General features: G+C 42.0%; 1 protein-coding gene across 1 annotated transcript in view; it reads right to left on the bottom strand.

Moving 5' to 3' along the window:
* The window catches only part of LOC122788078 (proto-oncogene c-Rel-like), a 1,849,952-nt gene that overhangs the window by 1,226,015 nt on the left and 601,655 nt on the right, over positions 1-22,282 (bottom strand). Inside the window, exon 4 of the mRNA XM_044055006.1 lies at positions 2,650-2,741. Coding sequence (XP_043910941.1) covers positions 2,650-2,741 — 92 coding nt within the window. The remainder of the gene's footprint in view (positions 1-2,649; positions 2,742-22,282) is intronic.

The raw sequence follows: 22,282 nt of genomic DNA, 5'->3' as shown, positions 1-22,282 counted from the left end.
CACACCGAGTGTGGCCATCAGCGGTGAGAGCTTATGGCCACACTCGAGCATTTAGAGAAAATGACTTAGGCTGGTCAGCCATAGTCAAAATTAACCAAAAGTTACAGAAGTAACTTAAAACAATAAACTATAAAGCACACAGGCCTCACACACACTCTACGCACTGCCAGGGAGGGAATAAAATATACTACTGTAAATAAAATTAAACTAAAAACAGTCAATAAAAATAGGAAACCTACAACTTTCACACAAAAAAGTTTAAAGAAAGCAAAAATATTCTATTTTAGTACAAGAAAATTCCACTTAGCTGAGAGCTATAGAAACCACATCCAGTTACCAGCGCGGCAAACAAGATCTGAGGTCATGAGGGTAGAGCAGGGCATTATGGGTGAGGGGAGGAGCTGAGAGCTTGGATCCATAGCTGGAAACTATGCCGGTTCGGATCCGATATCGGATCCATAACCCACAGGTTGCAGACAAATGAATATCCTACTTCAGATCAAATATTTGCTCTCCAGAGGAGCCTCCATCAACTTAGCCTTAATATCATCAGGTAGTGGTTGAAGCCATAGCCAGGAATACTTGTAACTCCACATCAAAGAGGCAGAAGCAGCAGCCCTAGAAGAAGCATCTGCTACTTCATAACTATATTCAATGGAATGGCGAGCTATCTGGGAAGAAGCCCTTAACAGAGACAAGGAAGAAGTCTTTTCCTCACAATCAGGAAGGTCAGAAATAACCTGGCAAGCCTGGGAAAGGAGAGCCAAAACAAATCTGCTCATATGAGTCTGATAATTAGTAGCCCGAAAAGCTAGGGTGGCTGAAGTATAGACCTTTTTACCCTGCCTTTCCACAGTCCTGCTGTACCGATCAGAAGGAAGAAGCTTGGTAGAAGGCAGTAATTTAGAAGGCTTGTCAGACGCCAAAAACACCACCGAAGGGTCAGCAGATGGACATTTATAAAGGAATCTGCAGTCATCAGGCACTTTATAAAACCTGATCCGTTTTTTAGGAGCATGGGGCTTAGAGTCTGGGGCCTGAGAAGCAGAAGAAAAGGCATCTAATAAAGCAGCCAAAACCGAAACAGCAGAGGGTCTAGGATACTCCAGTTGAAGGAGCTCATAATACCTCCTCTGCACTTAAGATACTTGGGAACAATCCCATTTAAAGAATTCTATCCTCCTGGCAATGGTATCCCGAAAAGGATATCTCCTCAAAAGGAGATTCAGGACTAGCAGACTCCTCTTTTGCAGGGACATAATCCAAAGAAGATGGACTCTGGGAAGAACAGGCCAGAGATTCCTCATCAGAATCCTCTTCTTCCTCAGAGGAATCCTGATCCCTAGATCTCTTGAACAGGGAGGATGACCAAGGAGGCGCTGGGACAGAGACCCCTTGAGGAGGCTTCAAGTACATAACAGTGTTGAACAACCCCTATGTAAAAGTCTGCCATTCACTTTGAGGGTATTTAGAAGGAGAAGAAACAAGTTTTGTCTTTTGCTTCTTTCTTACAGGAACGTCCACCTTATGAAATGTAGAAGGCTCCAACATTGGCCTACATTTAGCAATCATAGTCAGGACTTCATCCCTTACCAGTATCCGAGGACCCTCCCTAGGCCCTTCAGTGATAATCAGCCATGGTTCCCCCTGAATATCTGAAATGGATGTCTGCAAGGCTTCTGAGGACATGCCAGAGGCTGGATCCATGCCTGCCTCCGAAATGGTCCCAGCAGAGGAATCCAACCCAGGAACCAGACGATCCTCTGGGCTTTCACCAGCTTCAAGAGAGATGTCCAGTGGAGGAGGTACAGCCGAAGGATATGACCTGACTTTTTTGCCCTTCCTCTTCAAAGACATCTACCCTCAGGCCGGAAAGTACCCTCCATAGCATCTTCCACTAAAAGATTTAGATGCTGGTTTTCTAGATAGATAGCGAGGAATGAAAGGCGACTACGCAGGGTCTCTGGAACAAAAGCCTGACAAATAGTGCAAGATATATCGTCATGAGAAGAACCTAAACAAAAGAAGCACTGCTCATGACAGTCTTTATGGGGAATCTGTCTCCCATCCTCGCATTTACCCTTTCTGGATGACATGAGATCCCACAACAGCACAAATGCAAAAGCAAAAAAGAATAAGCAAAAAACTCCAATGGGGCACTTATCTGAATGGCTAGGTAACCAAGAACAACTTGAGCAATTAGACCGACGATCAAAGATGGCATCCTGACTGGCGTCAAAAAGTTCTGAAGATGATACATCCGGATGTCACCTTTATGCTCTATGCCTTGAACGGGGAGAATACATGTGACATACGGTGCATCGTTAACAACCTAAAGGCTTTGTTTATACTGGCTGGACAGCAGGCTTCCTTGCCAGGGGATTCTTCAGTTAAGAATAATGCAACAGTGAAATGGAAAACATATACATATACTGGAAAGAAGAATAAATCAACATGGGATTACCTTCTTGAAGCTAGTATGTTGTAAACTTGACAATTTATCTTATAAAATACATGAATACATGGCAGGCAAATTCAAGCTAGATGTTTACAGGAATCAGCTGTAAGTTCTCACTACAATCAGTATCCGCTAACAAATTGGTCAGCAGCAACTACATAATCAGATGTGCCACAGACTTCATTGCTTACCATTAAAGGGGTTGATGTTTCGTTGTATTCTAAGCAGGACTGCATCTTTGACTTCTTTTCGTTTTACACACTGTATACCTAGGTTCTGAAATCTAGAATGAAACATATTATCTATGTAAAATCTCTGTACAATATTCAGTACATGTGTATACAAGTATTTTAATAATCAAAATTCTGCACAAGTTAAATTTAACTAAATATCTTCTAAAAATTCACTAACAATATCTATCTACTGCACTAAAAACATTTTAAAATTCACATGTGCAAGTCTGTTAGGCTTGTCACAATGCTGTTAATACAATTAGAGGAAAGTACAGTTTTGTACCTACCATAAATGTAGATGTCCGATAGGTATGCATCTGCAGTCATAACATATGGGTTGTCCTGCCTCAGGCAGCCCTTCGGTCGGCCGGATTCCAAAGTCTGGGTCTGGCCTCGGCTGATGTCGTACTTTCTCCGATGTCAGAACTTCTGGGGTATAAAGGCATCAGCCGACGCCATTTTCCTCAGTGTTTCTTGCCCCAGATGCCAGGTGCCCTCTAGGAAGGCTAAATTTGGATAAATGTTGAAAATTCCAAACAGTAGCAAACAATATATATATATATATATATATATATATATATATATATATATATATATATATATATATATATACACAAATATACATACAAACAAATACACCATAATAGATGCCCCCAGCTAGCTGAAAAAGGGGTAAGTACCCTAGGAGTACCACAGAGGGGAAGGAGGGTGGGTAATCCTGACTGCAGATGCATACCTATCGGACATCTACATTTATGGTAGGTAAAAACTGTACTATGTCCTTCAAGGATGCATCTGCAGTCATAACATATGGGTAGAATACCATAGCCAAACTGGGGGAGGAGGTACTAAGATAAGGATAGTGTAGTTAAGATCCCCTGTAAAACTGCAGTTGCAAAACCTGCTCGGGATCTGGAGTATAAAGGTAGATTGTAATGCTTGGCAAATGTATGCACGGAGCTCCAAGTAGCAGCTTCTAAAATGTCCTTGGTAGCCACCCCTCGTAGGAAAGCTGTAGTGGTAGCTGTGGCTCTTGTGGAGTGAGGCCTGATATTTTCAGGCGCTGTCTTTCCATGAAAAGAGTAGCAAAAACAAATGCAATTTCCTATCCATTTTGAAATTGTCTGTTTGGAAATTGCTTTTCCTTGCACTCCAGTTGCATATGCTACAAAAAGTTGGTCAGTTTTTCTGCTGGTTTTAGTTCTGTCCAGATAGTAGCATAGTTGTCTGTGTACATCCAAGGTGTGCAATAGTTTTTCCCCCCTGTTCTGTGGGTTAGGGAAGAACGTAGGCAAATGAATAGCTTGGTTCAAGGATACCCTGGATACCACCTTTGGCATGAAAGTAGGATTGGTTCTCAGAGACACTCTATCCTGGTGATAAATAAGGAAAGGCTGCACTGCCATTAGTGCCTGTAACTCGGATACTCTTCTTGCTGAAGTGATTGCCAGAAGGAAAGCAGTTTTCCAAGATAAGAACTGTAAGTCTGCTGATGCTGCTGGTTCAAAAGGGGGTAATGTTAATTTTTCCAGCACAAAATTGAGATCCCATGTAGGCAGAGGGGGTCTCCTTGGAGGTTTTACATTTTTGATCCCTCTTAAAAATTGTCTGAGGAGAGGGTGAGAGAAGATAGGTGGATCCATGTTGTACTCTGCTGAGATTGCTGAAGCATGAATCTTAATGGAAGAATAGGACAGGCCATTGTGGAACAGTTCTGCTAAATATTCTAGGATGTGTGCTAGGTTTGCCAGTGTGATATTTGTACCCTTTGATGCGCTCCAAATGAGGAATCTCTTCTATTTAGCTGAGTATGTCTTCCTTGTGGAGGGTCTGCGAGCCTCAAGGATAATGTCCTTGACCCTCTGAGATAAAACAGTTTTGTTTTGTTTTAAGCAATTTTCCAGGCAGTTAGCTGCAGTATTTTCAAGTTTGGATGCAGGGTCTAGAAGTTGTTCTGCGTTAGAAGAAGAGGCCATAGGGGTAGAGGCCATGAGTTCGCCCGAGACATGCTTCTCAGTAGCGGGTACCAGTGCTGCCTTGGCCAGTCTGGAGCTATCAGTATCACCTTTGGCTGTTCCTCCCTGATCTTCAGTAGAACTTTGTACATCAATGGGAGAACTTTGTACATCAATGGGAGAGGTGGAAAAGCATTCCAGTTGAAAGAGAGAGAGTCCACCCTCCAGGCTTGTGGATGGTATACTCTTGAGCAGAATTTCTTCAGTTGGTGGTTGAGTGGGGAGGCGAACAGGTCTATCTCTGGCATTCCCCATTTGTTTATGATTTTGAAGATGTCTGGATGCAGCATCCATTCGTGAGCATCCATGGTAGTGCTGCTTAAGCTGTCTGCTAGTGAATTCTCTTTTCCTGGTACGAATTTGGCCTGCAGCTGGATGTTGAGATTAAGGCCTAGGTTCCACAGATCCATTGCCATCCGGCAAAGAGGGTAGGAATGCGTGCCTCCCTGCTTGTTTATGTACCACATGACTGTGGTGTTGTCTGTCCTTATCAGCAGATGTCCTTGATGGATGAATGATTTGAATGTCTCGATTGCATGTTTCACCGCCAGCATCTCCTTTAGGTTTATGTGCAAGTTCAGCTGGTCCTGAGACCATAGGCCTTGGATACACTTGTCCTCCATGTGTGCTCCCCATCCTAGGTCTGAGGCGTCCGTGGTGATGCTCTGCCTTGGGTGTGGTTTGTTGAAAGGCATGGAATGATTGGTATCATGGTTTCTAGACTGTGCCTGTGTTGAGACCATACATTCCTTAGGTACCATTGTAATTTTCTCATATGTAGCCTGGCATGCGGGATCAAGATTATGCAGGATGCCATGTAACCCAGGGCCTGCAGGACTTTCCTTGCAGTGAGCTGAGTTTGTCTTGTCAAAGCCATGAAGTAGACTGGAAGTTGCTTTTGTTTTTCTTCTGTGAGAAAAGCCATCTGAGTCATTGTGTCCAGATCCGCACCCAAAAATGTTATCCTTTGGGATGGCACTAGTCTTGACTTCTGGATGTTGACTGTGTATCCCAAGGCCTGTAACAGGTGCATGACATAGGCAAAATCCTTTATTAGTTTTGTCTTGTTGTCCGCTTGTATTAGGCAGTCATCCAGGTATGGATAGATTTGAATTCCCTGAAGCCTGCAATGTGCAATTACTGATGCCAGGCATTTCGTGAATACTCTGGGCGCAGTAGATAAGCCAAAGGGCAATGCTGAGAATTGATAATGCTCTGATCCTGCAAGAAATCTGAGGTGTCTTCTGCAATCTGGTCATATAGGGACGTGCAGGTATGCCTCCTTGAGATCTAGAGTCACCAGCCAAGGCTCCTTGCCCAACATGGGAAGAAGTTGCTGTAGGGTCAGCATCTTGAATTTTGGCACAATGAGATATGTGTTTAGTGCGGACAAGTCGAGAATAGGCCTCCATTGGTTTTCTTTTCTTGGTACAAGGAATAGTCTGGAATAAAATCCTTGGCCTTGTTCCACAGGTGGTACCCTTTCTATAGCTTTCATCTGAAGTAAATTGTGGATTTGTCTTAAAGCCTCTGGCTTCTGGTTTGGTGGAAGGTGTGGCATTCCGCTCCTTCTTGGAAAAGTGTGGAAGTGAAACCTGTATCCTTTGTCTATGGTTTGCAATGTCCATTTGTCTTTTGTAATGCAATACCACTTTTTCAAGAATAAAGACAGCTTTCCGCCCAAGGGTGCTTCCAGTTGTTCCCTGGTAGGCGGAATCAGAGTCAAGTTATTGTGTCTGTCCTGTGGAAGTGGTTGTAGTTGCAGCTGTGGCAGTACTCCTCTGGTTGGCAGGCTGCCACTGACGACCCCTGTAGGCACCCTTTGATTGACCTCTGCCTCTTGGGCGTCTATTCCTGCCCCTCTGTGTTCTGGAGGTGTCTGGAAAGGACCAATTCTTTGAAGGCCAGTTTCTGCTGAACCTCGGAGGTTGAACTTGCAGAAAATCCTTTACTGTTTGCACAGATTTTGCTTTTTCTTCCACTTTCTTTAGAATCTCCTGTGCAGGGGAGCCAAATAAACTTTGTTTCTCCATTGGAGCATCTAGGAGTTTAGCCTTGACATGGTCTGGCAAGGACTGCTCTTTTAGCCAGGCATGTCTTGAATTACTGCCCCAGTCATAGCTGATCTAAATGAAGCCTCCAGTGCATCATAGCCACATTTTAAGAAATGATTACTGACCTGCTGAGAGTTGTGTACCAAATCCTGAAGGGACTTTCGGTCTAAAGGTTCAGTAGAAGAAAGCTTTTTATTCAGCTGATCTAACAAATATTCCTGGTACTGTATCATGTGGAATTGACAGTTTAATGCCCTGGCAGAAAGAGTAGCAGATGTATAAACCTTTTTTCCCCATCTCTCTAATGCTCTTGACTCTCTTTCAGAGGGTAGGGGGTTTTTGGCCGTGGCAGCTGCAACACCTTTTGGGCCCTGAGATATAGTTTCTGGGTCTGCAGCATGGGCTTTATACAAATGGAAGTGAGAATCCGGGACCCTGTAATATCTGTCAGGTTTGGCAGGGGCCGGGGGAAGAGAGTCAGGGGCAGAACTGACATCATTATATGCATCATCAACTACAGTTAGCACAGGTGGTATGGCTAAAGGCCTATGCTGTGGTAAGTGTAAAAAGGTTCTTAATCTTTTTCTAGAATCAGAGAAATCCTTACCCTGCCATTGAAAGTGTTCCCTCATTGAATGCAAAGTTTCTCCAAAGGAAAATTCTTCAGGAGGGGAGGCAGAAGGAATAGAGTCTTCTGCATCAGAATCCTCATAAGGAGAATATGGCCCTTCCTGATGGTCTGATAAATCAGATCCATCCGAGAAGTAGTCTGAGGAGAGAGGTTCAGGGGGTTCAGTCCTAGGCCTTTTGTCAGGAGGAGGGTGGGAGGTCCTGTCTGGGTGAGGTTGGGAACCCCTAATCATGGATATAAGGTCCTCAGCAAGGCTGAGAATCTGAGAGCTTGAGGAAGGTCTCTGAGAAGTAGCTTTTGCAGGTAAGGCTTTTGAAATTTTAGCTGCTTTAGCTCTGGAGAAGGCCTTAATAGACATAGAAGCAGGGGGCCTAGCTGCCCCACGTGCAGGAGTAGAAATGTCCAAGGGAATGGTGTTGGACAATTCTTGTGCGCTTGCTTCTTTGGTAGGGATTTCTGTAGCCGACGCAGCTGGGGCCTCTCTGGCCTCGGTTGTCGGAGGTATGATTTCGGCAGAAGTAAGAACCGAGGACTCGGTTTCAGCCGAAACCGAGACACTCGCGGTAGGCCTAACCGTGGTTTCAGCCGAAACCGCGGGCCGCGAATTTCGGTCCTTTTCCTTGTTTTTTTGGCTAAATGTGTAGTCGGAGTCTCCGACGGCATTTTATATGCAAAAGCGGATCCAAAAAACTCTTCTGCAAACTCCGACCGACGTTTAAGAGTCCGTCGGTTGAAAGAGGCACAGGCTAAACAAGCTGATACGTCGTGCTCTGGGCCTAAGCAAGGAAGGCAGTAAGAATGGAAATCCTTATGAGGTATTTGTTTCCCACAAGTTAAACAATTATTTACTTTGTCTGACATCGGCTGAGGCAAGAAAGAGTCCCCAACGGGGTACTTAGCTTTTTTTAGAAGTATTCGTTAGCTGAAATCTCTGGATCTGACCGACCGGCACTTGCGAACAGCTTCTGCTTCGGGCACCGCGCGGCAAGAAAGACAGGGGACAATGGTGTCGGCTGATGCCTTTATACCCCAGAAGCTCTGACATCGGGGAAAGTGCGACATCAGCCGAGGCCAGACCCAGACTTTGGAATCTGGCCGACCGAAGGGCTGCCTGAGGCAGGACAACCCATATTTATGACTGCAGATGCATCCTTGAAGGACATCTTACTCTTCCTTCACAGGAGTGATCTATCCACATGATTTTTCAATCTTATCCCTTGAATAGGTCACCTTAAATAACTGCAGTTCTCTTCCTACACCTTAAGGTCACTACTCACAATAGTACTAACCAAAGCAGACAAATCTAAGGTTTCATACCATCTAACAGTAATTCCTTCAGAGTGTGAAGTCATTTACACATGTAGGCTGCAGATACAGTCGTTTTTATAGATCACTTTAAACAGCAGACCATAAGGATCACAGACCCAATGCATGCAGTTTTATGTGTTTATGCACTGTCAAAGAAATATTACTTTGTGGAGAGGTTAGTTAGGCCCTAGAAGGCATGGTTAGATGCAGTGATAGTGTCCACAAGCAGATGTACATTCTGCAAGAATTCTACAACTCCAAACCACATGCTTCCATGTTCCCCTCCCCCCTCCAGGCATCTCCAACAATCTAGATTTCTAGACTTGTTCTAGAGAACAATTTCACTAATCTAGTAGATGTGTAGAGGAAATCCTGTTGGCATGTTTATCAGCAAATCATGCATTTTCTTGCTTTAATCACAATTTTGAGAAGGCAGATTATCTTTTTCCAATATGTTTCCATAATATCTCCATCTAGAAAATGTTTCCAACTTTCTCTTTCCTTACTTACTACACTACTCTTCAAAATCATCAATCACTGTGCTGTCTGGTTTACTGACTTCTGCTTTTATCTCTTATCAGCAAGTTGCGTCAACCATATTTTCAATCCCTTATATACTAATCTTCTCTCGTCTGGTTTATCACATTTCTTTTTTGCTTCGTCCCGACTCTCACAATTTCATCCTGCCCTATCATCTGTACCAAGTACTTTAGTTTTGACAAGGCAGTCTGCACCCAGTACTAACTTACTATTTTTTCTTGTGCATTCTTTTTCACAGCTCCCACTAAAAGTGAATAATTTATCTAGTTCTCCTCACAAAAAGAGACTAGTTGGCATAATGGTTAAAGTTTTTGTCTACCATGTGCAAGGTTCAATCTTGACCTCTGGCCAATGTCTGTATGGCGTTTGCATGTTCTCCCTGGGTCTCTGTGGGGTCACTCCCACCTCCCAAAAGCATGAGATGCATTTCCACCTCAAATTCATCCAGGAATGGAGCTATGAGCAGCAGCACAGACTCTAAATTGTGCCCTATATGGAAAGAGTTGTACAGACTAATTGCTTTGGATATCAAATGTGGTATGTAGCATCCTCAGGATGAGTAAACACAGATCAAAGACTGCATGCAGTGTCACTTGACAGTGTAAAAATAGGCTCTACGTAATTTGGCCATATTCAGTAATGTCACCAAGGAAAAAGTGAGAGACAGAAAAGACAGACTATGGCAAGAAGGAATACCTACTGGCTAAGAGAAGAGTTGCAATAGTAAAAACAAAACATCAGAGGCACTCTAAACGCTTCCGGAAAGTGACTCAGTAGATAGCACAAAGAAACTTTATTAGCCTGCATGACAAAGACAGAAAGATAAAGGACATAGTCAGATACCCTTCGTAAGGAATGCCATTAACAATCTGCTCAACAGCCCACAAGACATCAAAGCCTGATGGAAGTAGTACTTTTAGCAGCTTTTGAATGAAAAAACCCTACAAAAGCTGTACTGCCCCAGATACAAACTAAGATGAAAGAAGAGGAGAAGCCCACCATGGAAGAGGTAAGAACAGCACTAAGGAAAATGAAGTTAGGGAAAACAGCAGCCTCAGATGAGGTCACAGCAGATATGATCAAGAAGTTGGATGAGATATAGGAGAAATAGCTCCTGAGTGTACTCATAGCAGTGTGGAGAGAAAGGCAACTGGAAAATAAGCATACTAGTACCAGTGCTCATAGGAGGTTACGAGGCTAATGGCCCCAAAGCCCCGTACAAACCTAGCCAAGAGTTTATCCCCAAGTTAGCACCTGTTGCCCCTGTCAATGAGGTTCAAGAACAAAGAGGACATTTACAGCTATGGGCAGTACAGAGGTCTCAAACTCCTGTAACAGTAAATTAAAGTTCTGGAGAGGGTGACTGATAAATATGAAGAGTAGTAGAAAGTAAGAGGTGAGATGAGCAGTTCAGATTCAGATCAGGATAAAACAAAACCAACCTGATGTCTGCAGTGAGACAGACACTTGACAAAAAACTAGAGATTAGGAAAGAGTCCAACTGAGTATTCACAGACTTGGAGAAAGCATATGATAAGGTCCCAGTAAAGCAGATTTGGGCAGCCCTGCAATGGTTTGAAGTCGTGGAAACATTAGTAGATTTAGTGGTAGCTATGTATAAAGACCAAGTGACTTAAGTACAAACAGTCTTTGGTCTCCCAGTGGGACTGGATGTGCATCAGGGTTTAGTTCGGAAACCACTGTTGTTCGGGTTTCTATCATATGAGTGAAGTCTTACAACTTCGAATCATTAAAGAACGAACTTTAATGATCAAAGTTGTAAAATCTCGAAGCATATAACGGAGATCGCCATAGAGAGCGGAAATGGAAGATTTCCCTTTACTGCAATGTAGTGCGATCTCGGAGTTGGTATATTTAAGTAGCGGGGGTGTGAAGGGTGCAGGGGGGCTTGCCACGCTGCATAGAGCGTTTTTTTTTTTTTTTACTGTTTTTAATTTTTGTGTGTATGTTCGAAGTTCTGAGACTTCGGTCATTAAAGTTCGTCCTTTAATGATTCTAAGTTTTGGTACTTCGATCATATGATATAGCCCCTGCTGCTCATATTGTTGATGGACTACATCAGCAAACAGATTGGTGGGGACAGATAATCAAAGCTGTTGTATGCAGATGATGTGGCATTACAGGCAGACTCTGAGCAAGAACTTCAGCAAAGGTTAAGGGAATGGAATGCAAAACTGAAGGTAAATGGGATGAAACTGAGTAGAGATAAAACAGTTATAACGGTAGCAAATGAGGGAAATCAGAAGTAGCTGAAAACTGAGATAGAAGGCAAAGCAGTGGAATATGTTAATGGCTTCAAGTATCTGGGAGGGTCGTAGATGAGAAGGGAAATCCAAATGAGGAGGTCAAAACTAGAATCAGAGGGGCTACAGCCAACTGGCACAGAGTAGCAAATACAGTGTATGCCAGAAGACTGCTGCAGATGCTGAAAAGTAAGGTATAGAAAAAAGTGGTGCAACCAGTACTACCGTATGGTACACAAGCACTCACAGTAAAGTCAGAGCAGCTGAGGAAACTAGAGGTGATGCAGATTCATAGGTTTATACAGTCATAGGTTCACAGCAGGTTACTAGGCTAGCAGCCCTAGAGCTTTTATAAACTGGGCCATGTTAATCCAAAGTTCCCCCAATTGTCCTTGGTTAGATGGACGTACTTTACAGAACAGCACCAACTACCCCTGTCTATGAAGGACATGGGTTCCACCCCTGGCATGAATTTTTGGTCATCCATCCATTTGTTCTAGGCTGAACTTGAGTAGGGTCACTGAGGAGGCTCTGCTTCACATGAATTGGAAATTTAGTTTACAGCAATACCCGTCTCTCCAGCATGTACTGTTAATGTCACTGGCAAGGCTGACATTCCTTGAGCGAGTGACTCTAGTGCCATTTGATTTGCGGATGTGTAGCATTTCCATTAGGTTGGGGTCAGAGACTGCCCTGCAGGCCAGGCACAAGTCACCTCTCATTAGCCTATATGATACCAAGTTTAGTGACAGGGCTTTCAGTCAATCCATGTAGGTCATGGTTTGGAAGCCCTGTATCTTCTTAGTGAGAAACCTCTGTGGTCTCTACAGTTGATACAGGTGTCTGGTGAAATACATATAAATGGGAGCATTGCACTCTATTAATGATCTGATTAGGGCTGAGTAAAGTGGGGTTATAACATCCTTAGACCTGGATGCAATGTCTTTACTTATGAGATGTGCAATGTAGAAAGCTTTCCTCACCATTGTGGAAACCTGGTGGTCAAAGTTCAGATTGTTATCAACCTGTATTCCCAGATCTCACACCACTGGGTTTGAACTTAAAGGGGTGTTGTCAATATTGTTTTTTTTCAATAATCATTTTTTATTATTTTTCACAACCATTTTACAAATTCACACATTATATACAATATATACAAAATGCTTCCATTGGTTAATTTCACATATATATCAACCTCATGTATTGATCAAAGGTACAGCACTCACAATCAAAAGGAAAATAAAAAAATAAAAAAAATCCAACATTAACAAATCCAAGCCAACAATCTGTCTTTTCTGTACATTTTCTATCTAATCTAAGGTTGATTTAGACTATATTCTGGTTCCCGAGAAAAAGTGGATAGCAACCTCTTAAGCCAAAATAATATTAAAAATTTGCTCCCAGATTTTTATGTTGTTGATATTTTTCTTGTGATCACTAATTAACAGTTTATGCGCTAAGATGTGTTTTATTGCCAACAATCTGAAATTTTCCCACGATGTCTGGGCTGGGTTCAACCAATTTGTGGCTATATATAATTTCATTAATAGGCAAATATTCATAATTACAAGTGTTGTCAATATTGTAATTAGTGGGGAATTCTGCTTTGCCAAATGGGATAATAGTGCACCTTTTTGTGTTTAGTTTTAAACTGTGACTTTGGCACCAGTCATTTGTTTGTATTAGCCCTTCCTGCGATATGTTAACATCGCTGGTGGACTCAATGACTACACCTAGTTTACAGTCATCAGTGAACTAAGTAAGCCAAAGTCAGTCTACTTTAGCCTGGCCTTCCGAGAAATAGATTCCAAATAGTAAAGAGCCCAGTACAGAACCTTGCTGTATGCCACTGGTGATGGGTCTACTAGAAGAGGTGGAGTCACCAGCTTTGACACTGTGTGTTCTGTTTGTGAGCCAATTAGATACCCATCTAGTGATGTAAGGGTTAACACCAAGCTGGGAGAGATTTTCAATGATACCTGAGTAGGGAATTATGTCAAAAGCTTTGGCTAGGTCCAGACAAGTAGTACACACTGTCTTACCTTCATCCAGGGCTTTCGTGACTTTCTCAAAGAAGTCTACCAGGTTCAATAAGCACAATCTTCACTTAAAGCCAAACTGGGTTGGATCTAGAGTTTGAAGGTCACCTATATCCCTGTTGATAAGGTCCACGATGATCCTTTCCACGGCCTTGCAGATGAGGTTGGCTAGACTTATGGGTCTATAGTTCCCAGGGTCAGTTGATGGTTCCCCCTTTATGCAAGGGGATTACTGTGTTCTCCATTCTGCTGGTACAAAGCCAGTTCTCAGGCTATGGTTAAAGAGAACGGCAAGTGGGTCAGCTAGGTCCTGTTTTAGATAGCTTAGTAAGCACCCTGGGATGTTATCTGGTCCCAATGAGGCCATGTTTTAGGCTTTGGAGAGCGAAGATACGACTTGATATCTAGAGATACTAGGTAGAGCACTGGTGCCATTTATGCTCTGGGGTATGACTGGCTGGGATAGGGGGGTGAAGTCTGCACCATATCTGTCAGCTAGAAGGTTGGCAATTTTCTCCCCTATAGTGTGAGTGGTACCATCTACTACCAATTTAGCACATAGCTGGGCACTCCGTTTTACATTTTGGATGTAGTTAAAGAATGCCTTGTGATTGCCCTTGGCTAGGGATGCTATTTTAGCTTCATAAGTAGCTTTAGAGAACTTTCCAAGACTTCTGATTTGCTTGTTCAGTCTGTGGAGGGAATTCCTGCTCTTGGACATCAGTTTCTTCCTTTTGTTACACAATATGTTTATAACAGATGTCCACCAAGGTGGCTTGTTTTATCTATAGAGCCTGTTTTTAATCCAATCAGGTATAGCCAAGTCTGTACAGTTGCTAAGATGATTATACAGGACATTTGTGTACATCTCTGCATTGCAGCCTTTATTGCCTGTGACTGCAGGGTATATAAAACTTTTTATACTATCACTTCTCCTTCGGGGGTGTGGGGTCCAACAGTTACTTCGAATGAGACTGATTTATAGGGCATCACACAGGGGACTGTGCATACAAACAGATACATTTTGGAGAAGTATTTATGAAGAGCCTGTGGAACATGACAAAGATGCTAAATGGCTAAAAGAAGTAAAAGAAAGAATAAGAAATTTAAAGGTATGGAATATGAAATGGGATGAAGTAACAGCCAGAGAGATTGAAACAAAGTTAAGAAAAGCCTCTAACTGGAAAAGTCCAGTCCCAGATGCAGTACCTAACTGCTGGTTAAAAGTATTAACATCTTTGCACGAAGATTTAGCTATGAGTAAGAACTATTTATATGTGCACCCTGAACAGACACCAACTTGGTTAACAACAGGAAAAACAATGCTCCTACTTAAGAGTGAACCCGCAAGCTACACTAAAAACTACAGACCAATACCTTGCCTTCCAACGATGTACAGTATAAACTATACACTGAAATTGATGCCGACAGAGTTTATAGTCATTTAGAAGAAAACTCAATTATGGCAGTAGGGCAATAAAATAATGTCATATGGAGCAAAGGCTCATTTGTTGTTTAAAATACAGTCATAGTGGAGAACTGTAAAAAGTGGAAGAATCTAAGTATGGCATGGACCAACTATAAAAAAGCATTTCATAGTATCCCACATTCATGGATAAAAGAGAGTCTATATTAGATCACTGAACGCTTAAAAAAGCGAACGGTAATTAATCAACCCTATGTAAGCGAACGCTTAAAATATCGAAGCAACAGAATCCCAAAGTTTTTTCCTAGGGAAAGAATTTGGTTGTCCGTTTTTGTTGCTTCTGTATTTTCAGTGCTGTGGTGGAAAGTTACGGGTTGGGTTCAGGTAAGTGTGCGATTGTGTGGATGTGAGTGTTAGGGCGGGTTAGGCGACTTAGGGTTAGGGCGCGGGTTAGGTATGTGTGTGATTGTGTGGACGTGAGGGTTAGGGCGGGTTAGGTGAGTTAGGGTTAGGGAGCGGGTGAGGTGAGTGTGCAATAGTGATGGACCTTAGAGTTAGGGTTTGTGTTAAGGTAAGTGGATAGTTAGTGGTGTGTGTATAGTTTAGTGTAGGGTCAGGTGTCAGATTTTGGGTGTATGTGTGTGGATTGCTGTTTGCTTGGTGTGCTTGTGTTATGTGTTTTGGAACAGCGATTTTTTTCCCTAGGAAAAAAATCGCTGTTCTGACAGTTCGAGATTGTAAGCTTTTGCTTATATAGGGTTGATTAATCACCATTCGCTTTTCTAAGCATTCGGTGATCTAATATAGACCCGATAAAAAAGTACTTAAAAATGTATAAGATATATCCTACACTGATCGACTACATTACAGTGACCATGAAACAGTGGTAAACTACTTTGCAATTAAGCCATGATAAAGGACAAATTATTATTACAGGGATAAAAATTCAAAGGGGGATATTCCAGGGTGACTCTGTCACTGCTGTTATTCTGTCTTGCCCTTAACCCATTAAGCCGTCTACTTAACAGCTTAGGCCATGGCTATAATTTGGCTCCTAGAAAACAACAAAGTGTAAAGACTTCTCATCTTCTTTGTCGATGATTTGAAACTGTATAACTCATCACATGACGAACTGAAAGCACAACTGCAAGTTGTCAAAACGTTTTCAGATAATATAAGAATTTCATTTGGTCTTGATAAATGTACAAAAGCAACCTTTAAAGCAGGAAAACTGCAGCACCAAGAAAACATCAGTTTGGGACAAGAATGTGATACAAAAGAACTTGAGCAAGACAGAGTGTATAAATCTTTGGGAACTGATAAAGGATCAACAATAAAACGTGAACAAATGCAAATAAAACTTTGCATACTTTAGAAGACTTAAATTAATCCTGAAAACAGTGCTGACATCTAGGAACAGAATCTATAAACTAATTTGCTCTTCCTGTGCTAACTTACAGTTTTGGAGTGATGTTGGATAGCTTAGATAGGAAAACAAGAAGGATGCTTCATGCTCACTGAATGATTTATAAAAATCAGTGCATACCAAGATTATACATTCCATGTTCCAAAGGAGGGATGGACCTCCTTGAAACTGATCACATGTATAGATCTGCAATCATGGGACTCCACACATATCTGCTTACCTCACAACACCCAAACATAGTGAAAGTTTTAAAACATTACGAGAATAAATCCAAGATGACTTCTCTGCTTAATCTAGCTGAAGCATATCGGTGTCAAGCAGGAATGGAAATCAAACCAGAAGTAAGTAAAAATCAGGCAGCAACAGAATGTGCCAAAAAACAAAAGAAAGAATATAAGGTGAAGGACAAGATGAGAAGGAAAGAAATGTGGATAATGCATAAATATAGTTGCAAGTATAGAAAATTTTGGCGACTCAGGATAGTGGGCTACGTACACGCTAGTTTACAAAGTCCATTGAACATGTGGGAGAAACAGACAAATGTAGGTTTTGTACAACTGAATTGGAAACAGTTGCACACCTTGTTGCTGGTTGTGACATACAAATGGAAGAAGGACTGTATACTGAAAGGCATAATAATGTGGCAAGACTGTTGCACTGGGGATTGTGCAAACATTATGGCAATGAAGTGGCTGAAAAACACTGGAAACATGAGCCACAAAGGATCATAGAAAATGACAAAGTCTATTATCCCATGGGATCATCCATTACCAACAATTCAAAAGACAAATGCTAGAAAAATGGATATAGCGGTCCATGAAAAGAAGAGAAAAGCAGTATTGATCATTGAAGTTGCCACACCCAGTGACTACAATGTTTTTCATACAGAGAGACGCAAAGTCATAATATATCAGGATTTGCAGGCAGAAACAAGATCAATGTGGAAGGAAGCTACCCAGACAGTTCCAACAGTAGTAGGAGCAACAGGTCTTATAAAAAGGAATCTGCAATCATATTTAGATATGTTATCAATATATGTAGCCCCATATGAACTGCAGAAGGCGTCATTACCGGGCACATTGCGGGTGCTGCAAGAGCACTTCTGGCTGGCATAAAAAGACTGAAACAATACTAATTTCATGAACTTTAATTGTACTTTGACTTAGGAACGGGGTCCATTCCCCATCATAGTATTAAAACCCAAAAGACTTGGAGAAATTAAAAAAGGGACAGTGCAGTGATCACCCATGTGTGTGAGTACTATGTCAAGGACATTACAGCCCCTTGTGGGGGTACAGACTATCTGTTCCAGAGCACTGAAAAAGTCCAGGCACCTCTGGGTCAGCATGTTTGAGCTTGTGTATGTTACCCAGTTAATGAAGAGATAATTGAAATCTCCCATGACTAAGATGTTGGACTGTATGGTGTGACTCCAATAAGTGCAAGTAGGCATTGTGCTTCTGTTGGTTCATGGAGGGAGACCTATAGCTAGCAATTATGTGGTAGGGTAGTTTGTCTTTAGTTAATTAGGCATGCAGTAGTTTGAGAGAATCGTACTGTTTGTCCAGTCTGGAGGCAAACCTCTCAAATGTCCAGACATTCATAGAATGTACAGATTTTTGCCTCATATTTTTGGTTTGTTCCTCATGAAATTTGTGATTTTCTAGCAAATCACTGGGATGACCTGAGAAGGGTTGGGAGGGTGTCCTAATGGTTAAGGTGTTTGCCTTACAAACACAAGGTGCAGGGTTTGACTCTCACAAGGGATAATTGGCTAGGCTTACAATGGCTCGCTAGGGCAGTCAGCCGTGTACTAACCTATAAATGATACCACTAAACAATGACATACATTTGAGTTTCAGACTTCAAATCCTTCAGAAAATACATGTAAAAACAAACCCAGTTATTATAGTAACTTTCCAAGTTAATAAGAGCAATATTTAAAAGCTGTCCCTATTTTTGTGCCTTTGTTCCCCTGTTATGTCACGCTTTGTCCAGATTTCAAGCACTAAGAGGTTGAGATGTATGTCTGGAGGTGTACTTGACTTTAGTGAAGAGGGCTACACCTCCACCTTTGGTTCTTTCATGCTCATTCTGAGGTCTGAACGTGTGGAAGGCATTGCAGCCTTGCACAGCTGGGGTGCTCTCTGCGGCCTTGAACCATGTTTCAGTGACTGCACAGATATCAGCATCTTGCAAGGTGAGGAGTGCTTCTAGGGAGTGCAGTTTTGTGTTTAGACTCCTAGCATTAAGCAGCAAAACCTTGAGTTTGTCTTGAGTGGATTTTGCTATGTTGGAAATTTTGTCGTTTTAACATTGCCTAAAAAAGACACTATGGGGGAGGCAAGCACCTCAGACATTACCCAAAAGTCTAGGTGCAGACCATTTCTGGCAAAGAAGTGCGGCCTGCAGACCAGGCCTTCAGGCTGACAAATACTGAATCCTCTTGGAATGACACCAGAAGCTAAGCCAATTGTTGAAGTCAATCATTTTTTGCTTATATTGTGGCATCATCCTGGGTGAAGGTAAAAATGCTGCTTAGGGCTAGGGTCATACCTGCTTGTGACATATAATCTGAGAGTTCAGTCATGTCTCTCTTCATATAGTCCAGGCAGGTACATCTCAAGTCATCCACTCCAACATGGACTATGACAGAGTCATGATGGTACTTGCTGTTGAGTGAACTGACTGCATGCGTTATCTGACGGATCCTGGCACCCAATAGACAGCTGATCTTGACCTTCTTGTCCAGCCTTTTGAGAGGGGCATCTGTGTATCTCACTATGGTCTCCTTTGACCAACACATTAGGTTTTGAGGTGTTCTGCCTTAGGGGCTTATTTGGCGAGACACTGATATGTGTGTTGTTATGTGCAGTGGTCTCTATACATGTTGAGGTGTGTGCAGATAATTTGTGTTTGGGAGGCCATTGATCTTTTGATAGGCGTCTAGTGAGTACCTCCACATATGTCGGTTTATCTGTTGTGTCCTGAACTTGTGTGAGGGATGAAATGCATGAGCTGACATGTTTTTAGTTAAATGAGAGGACTGTGTCCAAATTGATAGTGTAATTACATCTCTCACATACAGTATTTGTTTGTTTCAGGACTAAATGGTTGCCAGTATACATGAGGCAACTACTACATTGCCTCAGGATGCCCAAGTCAATCAGACTGTCCAGAGAAATGGTGGGAAACTGACCATCCATAACGGCAGGTTTATACCGTAGTACTGTTGGGAAGTAGCTAAGTTAGACCAATTTATGATGTAGCAATACAAGATGGGCTTGTTCTGTTGAAGGTTTACGGTGAAGGGCTGTGGCGATGCTGCTCAGTGTGGAGCAGAATTGCCTGCAGAGCAACAGGGGACCTGGGAGGTTTCTACTGAGATGTCTGGGGAAAATTTAAGTTTCCAGGCATTTGCGTCTATACAGGGCAGCACTAACGCCCGTTGTGCAATGTGCAGAAATGCAAACCTTAAATATAGGCGAAATTCAACAGTTTTAAGACAAACTACCAATGGGAAAGCCCCAAACTGAGCTGCTCTCCAGCAATCCCTAATTCAGATGGAACCTGAGTTACATATTTCTGCCACAAGGGTGCAGGGAGGCCCTCTTAATGTAAGATGGCTGGTTTAGTGCTCAGTGATAAAAAACAGTCTAGATTCAGCAAGTCTGAATCTAACCTATGTTATATAAGGCAGTAGTACAGAATTTCAAAGTGCAGAAAAAAATGCAGACACAATCAGCAAAAATGAAGCAGCAATTCAAATAAATACAGTTAACAAGGTGCAATACAGGCTTTAAATATACTTATTTTTCAGTTGTTTACAGTGGATGCCTTGGATCTGGCTAAAGTCACCAAACTCTGAGCAGCTCCAGTTAACTGAGATGAGATGAATTGCCTGTGATGGATGGTAGGATGCACACTGTGGAACAGATGAAGAAATTAGGATATCAGAGCAGAATCTGAAGTAGCTACAATTACACTGAAGGTTAAAGAGAACAGATCATGGTAGTTTGGGTACATATGCAGAAAAGCAGAAGACAATCCGGTAAAGAAGATTTGGGACAAATAACAAAAGAAGGCATGAAGAAACTAGAGTGTCCTGCAAATAGATGGCTTGATTGTGTGAGAGTAGACTTATGACAGTCAGGCATGACTGTCAAAGAAGGTAAGAAAGTGGCACTGAATCAAGATAGATGGTGACATTTGACATGATACCCTGACCCGCATGTAGAAAATGGAATAAAGGGACTGCTGCTGCTGCTGATTCTGTCCACAATATCTTTAATAATACTGAATTAGATGGTTTCTCCTAGTTATTACCAAACATCAATTCCAACAAACCACTCTCTCTCGTAATTCAGGGGTTCTTCCTGTAAACATGTCTTTCCAACTCACTTGATACTTAAAATTTTGGGATCTCATGTGAACAGCCACAATCATTGTTTTACTATTGTACCATATTCCGGTACTGCTAAACCCTCTTGCTCACTTGGTAATAACATCTCCCATGCTACCCTAGGCCTACATCCTGGCCAAATGGACTCCCTCATCCACCTCTTTACCTTCATCTTCCTTTCCTTTCCTCCACTGGTTACCAAAAGGCTTGGCCCAGAAGCAATACATTTGACAATATGTGCCAGTGAATTACCTGCATCTGTTGGTCCACGTCTAAATTCAACATTTAATTTTTGCATATTTTTTTGCACTTTTTCTAATATTTTGTATTTGTTCTTCTCCTGCGGTTCTTGACATTCTTTGCTAACCAAATCCCTAAATATTTCACATCATTATACACCCACGTTTGGATACTGCATCCGTAAATGTCTCAGGGTTTTTTTTTGCTCCATAATCCACCTTTCATCACTTCACCGGCCAGGCACCTTTGTACCTGTCCAGACTGAGTCTACCAACTGCTGACCCACACCCCTGGACTTAATCTGGTGTATTGCTGGGGCTGGTCACAGAACACGGCATCCAAGGGCTAGGCTCATCTATGCATCCTTCTTGGGGGGGGGGGGGGGCTTTATGCCCTAACCATTTCAGTACTATCTCCCATTTGTGCAAAGCTAGCACTAACTACATGCAATATTTTAAACTGGTCCTCAGAGGTGCGGGTATTAATATCCCACTGTAGACCCTATATCCAAAACCTCTGTGCCCAAATTAGCTAATCCACTGACCTTTGCCATCAAAGTTGTTAAATTGTCATTCCACCATTCAATCTTTCCATACAGTACTCCCCCATACTAGCACATCTTCCTTTGATATTATACTTGCTCCTATTATCTTTTTCTTTCCCCTTCTGAACCATTAACGTTTACATCCTAATTTGTATGGCCTAGCTATCATCACGTTAAGTTAAATCTAAATAGATTAAATAGTTAAAAACAAAAGTGGAGCAAAACAGGAAGAAAAACTCTTCCAGGAGATTATAACTGCTAATCACATGGCAAATATTTCAATTGTATAATGTTTACTAATATCCCCTTTGAGGGAAAAATTCTGGGGGAGGGGAGAAACAGGACAACAAAACAATAATCACTTATACTGTTGAACATTTTTGTAGTTAAAATTCACAGATTGTATTTATTCAGATATAATAACCTGTCACCTGTACGCAGACTCATCCAGCTATACCCAGCTCATTTGTGAATACTATTTACAGTGAGCCTCTCTATACTATCCAGTGTTCCTTTAATTTTAAAAATCATTTAAAAAAAGAGATATTCTTCCTTGTCTGTGATTTTGTCCCACCCGATCCTCTTGTTTCTGGTGTACACCTTGCCATAGAGTTGTTCCTACAGTGGAGTGAATAATGGTGGTAGTAGGGCTTATTTTTTCCTCCAGCCATTTTTGTGCTTCCTCTGGATCTTCCACTGTTT

This window comes from Protopterus annectens, chromosome 1.part2 (genome assembly GCF_019279795.1).
Source record: "Protopterus annectens isolate FY-2018-M chromosome 1.part2, PAN1.0, whole genome shotgun sequence".
Taxonomy (NCBI): domain Eukaryota; kingdom Metazoa; phylum Chordata; order Ceratodontiformes; family Protopteridae; genus Protopterus; species Protopterus annectens.
This window is presented reverse-complemented; position numbering and strand designations above follow the sequence as displayed.